The sequence below is a fragment of the Gymnoscopelus microlampas genome (assembly GCF_963454915.1).
Source record: "Gymnoscopelus microlampas genome assembly, chromosome: 21".
NCBI classification, from domain to species: Eukaryota; Metazoa; Chordata; class Actinopteri; order Myctophiformes; family Myctophidae; genus Gymnoscopelus; species Gymnoscopelus microlampas.
In genome coordinates this window covers 34,361,693-34,367,692 of record NC_139958.1, presented here as the reverse complement: position 1 = coordinate 34,367,692, position 6,000 = coordinate 34,361,693, and the positions used below count along the sequence as shown (strand labels likewise).

At 46.5% G+C, this 6,000-nt stretch overlaps 1 protein-coding gene across 1 annotated transcript in view; it reads right to left on the bottom strand.

Annotated features, from left to right (window-relative positions):
* Positions 1-578: 578 nt before the first annotated feature.
* ank1b (ankyrin 1, erythrocytic b) overlaps positions 579-6,000 on the bottom strand; it is a gene marked incomplete at both ends in the record, with an annotated part of 116,758 nt that continues 111,336 nt past the window's right edge. The window contains 3 exons of the mRNA XM_084047218.1: positions 579-647; positions 3,545-3,860; positions 4,118-4,799. Of these exons, the coding sequence (XP_083903344.1) occupies positions 579-647; positions 3,545-3,860; positions 4,118-4,799 (1,067 nt within the window). The remainder of the gene's footprint in view (positions 648-3,544; positions 3,861-4,117; positions 4,800-6,000) is intronic.

Here is a 6,000-nt window from a genome sequence, read left to right as displayed (position 1 = left end):
TGGCTGCTAATGGGGATTTACTCTCTTAGTCTTGCTTCAGTTGATTCATGTGACACGCCACACAACACATCTTTGCCAAAGCACAAAATACACTTATATGAGCGTTATGTGACAGCACTGTCCCAACCGTAACCACTTAAACCCTATGTACTTTGTTGTAAGTCAAATAGCGAACGTAGTAGATCCACAAGGTCACTATGTGTTGCATACAATGTGACCTTTTAGAGCTGCTATTATTTCTGAATGTTCACCTGTTTTGGACAAATGTTTGCCTATTTTGACATGCCCAGAATAGGGACGCTAGGGTTCATGTGGTTAACAAGGGTTAGGAGGTATGAAACATTAAAGAAAAAAAAAAGAAAAATGAGCATCTAGTTGTATAAATGCCAACTGCCATGTCCAGTGCATATAAGCTGAAGCATGCCTGGTGAAAGTTGGGCGCTGCACATCCATACTATTAAGGTCTTGGGACAAGAATCCAATAAATCCACCTATAGAGTCATGTGCCCAAGCACTGGGATGCTCAAGTGCTTGCTGTACAGTATGTCCCGTACCTGGAGGACTGGGTAGTAAGTGTTTCAGTGTTTTACTCTCCGCAGACTGGCACGCTTCACTGACTGAGCGCTCTTTCTCACCTCCACCCTCACCTGGAGCAAGGAGGGAGGAAGGAGGGAAGGAGACAAGACTCGGACCAGTTAACTACTGTAGGAATCCTCGACACGCAAGCAGGGCTGGAAACCGTTTTTTGTCCACCTGCCAGCCACAGCTTTTTGATTTTGGAATTTCTCCAGCCAAACTAGATTTGAAAAGTACATGTTCAGCACTGTTTGTATTCTTTTTTTCTTCCCCTTCATATTTACATTGTCTTCCCCATAGACATGGTCTTCCCTATAATGCGTGCCAAAAATCCTGAAGGGGGCGTCAACAAGTGTCATTTGGTAGCGGCGGACATCTTTGTGGGGTATGAACGGGTTGACTTAACATTGCCCCCCACCAGTATGTCTGCAGCTACTATGCCACGCCCCCCGTGGTGACGACACGTTGGCCTACCTTATAGGCTCTATGCACAGCAGCCATATTGTGAAGAAATTCACAGGTGTTGCCAATGATACTAATGAAGGCTATGTTCCATTCTGGTCAAACAGAGTCAGGGTGCTGATGTTGTGCATGTTGGCTCACTGGAAACACTCTGCTACACCAGTGGGTCTAAAATTGGGGTTCAGGGACCCTCATGGTTCCTTGAGGGGGTTCCAAATGGCCTCTTACGTGTGTGTAACTCTGAGTTATGCGGGTCTTTGAAATGTAAAAGTCTGAGAACCACTGTGCTACTCTAAATGGAACAGAGCCTTCATTAGTATCATTGGTAACACCTGTGAAGGAAGTGATACTATGACTGCTGTGCATAGAGCCTATTTAGTTGTTGTCAATACCTCATGTGTACTGTGATTCCTGTCACTGCCACTGGAGGGCATCCATGTGCCGCAAGACACAGAGAGCAATTCTTTCAACATGAAATGCTGCATTCAAGTTCAGGAGAGTTTGGAAAAGGCAATTTTCTTGAATCCTGCCTTTGGGTACGGCATGGAAAGGGGGCATTTGCATTTCTTTCACCGTAGAAAATGCTGAATTGGTGGTCTGGAGAGGGCACTTTTTACAGACGGGTACAAGGGCAGGGGCTGAAGCCCCCTTTGATGTCTGTGTGTGCCTGGCAGGGAAGCGCACCCAGACCTCTGCAGTGGTGGGCGGATTTACCTCTACCCCACCCAGACATCCTCCATGCTCTTCCGTTTTGGAAAAGGCTCATCATAATTGTCTGAAATTCATAGTTCAACATCTTGAAAAGACTGTTTTTTAAAACAATTTTCATTTTAATACTTTATTATTCCTAAAATGATACTTTACAAAGTTTACATTGTTAATTTGGGGCTTGCACTCATTACATTTTTTTTCACATGGTCTTATTTTGGAAGTAAACCCTGCCATTCGTAATACATAACTTAACCTCCAAATCCAATTTTATTAGCTGTCAAAGTGGCTGGTAGTGTGGACACATTTACCAGCCACAACCAAAATGTAAAATCCTTTGGGTGGTGGCTGGTAATGGTATTAATTTCCCACCACTTGTGTAAGCGTTAACTGTACGTACGTACAGTAAACGTCTTCTTGCACTGGCTATGTCTCTGTGTCTATATGAATATGGCTGAATGTAAATAATGTAAAAACAACTTCTAGGGCTGGGCAATATCGATATTATATCAATATTGTGATATGAGACTAGATATCGTCTGGGATTTTGGATATCGTAATATTGCGATATGGCAATATAAATGTCAGGAGTGATTTGCGATAGAAGGGTACCTAACCAGCAAGAGTGAAAGGGAAGGTGTATAAGACCAGCTATGCTGTACGGTTTGGAGACGGTGGCACTGACAAAAACACAGGCTAGAAGTGGCAGAACTGAAGATAAGGCAAGCTTTTTCATCGGGGGTGACGAGGATGGACAGGATCAGGAATGAATAAGTATATTAGAGGGACACCCTGATTTGGAAGGTTTGGGGATTAAGTAATCGAGGCGAGGTTGAGATGGTTTGAAACGGATGATGTCTATACTGGGACACAGATGCTGAAGATGGAGGTGCCACGCAAGAGGAAAAGAGGAAGGCTTTATGGATGCTGTGAGAGAGGACATGCAGGTGGCTGGAGTGACCGAGGAGGAAGATTCAGAACCGCTGTGCGGCTGTGGCAATCCCTAACGGGAATCAGCCGAAAGAAGAATATTATGATATGACACACGTTTTTCTTTTCATGGTTTTAATAACTTAAGCCCTATTTTATCTATTTTTTAAATTGCAAAAAAATAGCCGATAAAGAAATTTACAAGCAAACAAGCTCGTTGTGAGCTTGTACTGTAGTTCTGCTATTTTTGTTATTTTTTGTAATTTTGTAAAAAATATTGTCACAATTATATTATCATTACAATGTCGATATCAAGGTATTTGGTCAAATAAATTGTGACATTTTGTCCATATCGCCCAGCCCTAACAGCTACTACCCACCTTCCTTGGGAGTTCACTTCCATGTTCATCAACAAAATGCTCCACAGCTGCATAGTCAACTTTCTCTCCACTCTGTCAAAACATTAATGCATAATTAATATCTCTCATTACTTAGATTAGGAATGAATTGAAATTAATGTCTCACATTACTTAGATTAGGAATGAATTGAACGGTTCTTTAATCAATGAATGTGAACAAAAAACAAAATTTTGGCTACTGGATATGGCAAATCTTGTGTTGCACCAAACCACACAACACATTCCTCTGATGACATAATCGAAATCAGCAATTCTGATGTGCGATATTTGGCTGCATTGAAATCGTCGATGGCTGAGGATGAATTCAAATTGAATGCCGTCGTTTGTATTCATCGTCACAAATAAATGAATAAACATGAAGGAATGAGATCAGGCATGGACACCCGGAAGTCTGTCCTCCAGGCACAGGAGGCGAGCGGGTGGTCGGCGTGACAAGTTGACAACCTGACCTTTTCCCGCCTCTGCTCCTGTCCCCAAGCATGTAGCCCCGCCGCCTCCCGGTGGGAGAAGGCCAGCCCCTGTTCAAACGGCTGCGCGCCCGTTAGGAGGCGCCCTGCACGCAGCACATGTGAGTAACCCGTGTCACACACCGGAGTCAGCAGGGTCTCCTGGGCCACGCGCAACCCCGGAATGCCGCTGCTGCTGCCGTCGTGTCCCGATGACGACGACGATGACGTCCTGGTCTGGTGGGAGCCGGCCACCCAGCCCTGCAGAGAGTCCTTGTCTGGTGGTAGGTAGGGCTGGAACGCCCCACCTCCCACCACCCTGAATGGAGAGAGAGAGAGAGAGAGAGAGAGAGAGATAGGGGAGGAATAAGAGAAAGATGTAGTTGAAGTGAAGCTGGGAATGGCGATAGATAAGAGACCAAATGAATGTAGCTGTGGACCCCATAAGACAAGATTTGTCAAGATTATTATAATTTTTTTCCCGGACCACACTTTGAGTGTGCTATAGGGCCACTCACTCACTCACTGATTCACACACACGCACACGCGCACTGTATAAGTGTGATATTCGTTTACCTGTTGTCTCCGTTATGCTCGGCAGAGCGGCTCAGTCCTGACATCTCACAGAGCTGAGCGTAAACCTCCTGGCCTGCAACAACAGAAAGCCCCGCTGAACCCATCCCTACACCTCCTCTTCCCACCATTCCTCCTCCTCCTCCTCCTCCTCCACCTGCCGCCGCGGCCTCTCCCCTCCACAGATCCGACCTCTGACCTCCGAGCTGGCCATTTGAGTTGACCTTGGGCACGGCGCCACTGGCTCTCACCCTGTCCCTGTCCGCCGGCGCGCCGGCGGGCTCCGGCGGCGCCTCCCCTTCCTCGCCCTCCCCCTCCCCGTCGCCCTCCACCTCCTCCTCCTCCTCCTCCTCCTCCTCCAGCTCCATGATGGAGCTGCCCGCCCCGCTCGCTCCGCTGCTGGGGCGCCCCAGACTGTAGGGCAGGGAGAGCGTGGCGCCCTCCGAGTCGTCCGCCCGGCTGCTGCCGTCCAGGGAGGAGTCCTCCACCGCCAGCGAGGGGCTGACCCCCGCCGGCCACACCTGCACGTCCGACATCTCCATCAGCGTGTCCTCCTCGGTGGTGGCGATGGGGGCGCACTCCAGGCTGGAGACCTCCTGCCAGTAGGGCTCGATGCCCAGCGGAGAAGGCAGGCTGTACTGCAGGGAGGCTGGGGACAGCAGCTCCTCCTGCACCAGCCCATAACCTGGAGGGAAGACAAGGGGGGAGACGAGAGATAGAACACCCAGCAAGCCCTGCAGGAGGACGGGGGGGGGAACGCTGGGGGTGACTGTTTCTCTGACCTGGCGAAACAGTGCAACTCGGCCGTGTCCCAATATACACCAGGAAAGAAACCGCAGGGTTTTCTTGTTTAGTTTTTCTTTTATCAAGTGCTTTGTGAGTGAGGTTGATGATTTAGGACCACTGACCTATGAGGGCCTTATGCAGCTGGCTCAGCGTGCAAGTGTGAAAGACAGACTGATCTTAAATCAGCACCACTCGACTACCCTTGATAAATAATTCCAACCCGGTATGTTTTTACATTACTTTCAGATTAAAAGGTGGTACACATTATCGAAATAAACTGAACAGTGCCCAGAACCTTACTGGAAGTAGTAAAAACATAGTCTTTCTTTCCTTGAGCTTCCTTTACCTTGTTCAATGTTGACTTGTTTGGTTGGTTTTAAAGCAACATCGAGGGACTCTAATGGATGGACTCATTTTAGTTGTTTGGTAAAGGAAGCAGTCTGTTTAACCAACATTGGGACACAGCGAAATTGTGGTAAAGGGGTTAAAGGAGCTTATAAGGCGATGGCTGCATGGCTTTGACAAGTTTCTTAATAAATACGAAAGTTACATACTGTAGTGACAGTTACGCTGTGTTCCTTAACAGGAGGAGAGAAGAAGTGTATCTAGTGTTAGGTGTTGCAAGTGGGGTTGGTACGATATTTAGTATTCAGACATCAAAGTAATGGTACCAGATATCCAACCCACATAAGTATGGTATAGTGGATATTTTTCATTGTTCATAAGTAAATCACCTACAAATCAATTCACATTTGTTACATGTGCTCATTTCTGACAATGTATAGAAATGAACTACAGAAACATGAAATAGGTATCCAAAAATCTTGTGTGCCAGATGAGTTCGTTATTGAATTGGGAGTTTTGGTACCGTAGTTTAGTTTTCCATGTGACATGATAATGGCCCATGGACCAGTAAGAGTATAGTTTCATGTACACGTGTAGTTTTGAGGTGCTGGCTCAATACAGCAAAACAATGTCCATAAACACATAATCTTTATCCACATAATCCAACACTTTTTATGGCCATCACAGGGTAAGTATTTGGATCCATTTCTAATCGTATTTCACTCTTAGTGACAACCAATCAAGGAAGAGGCAAG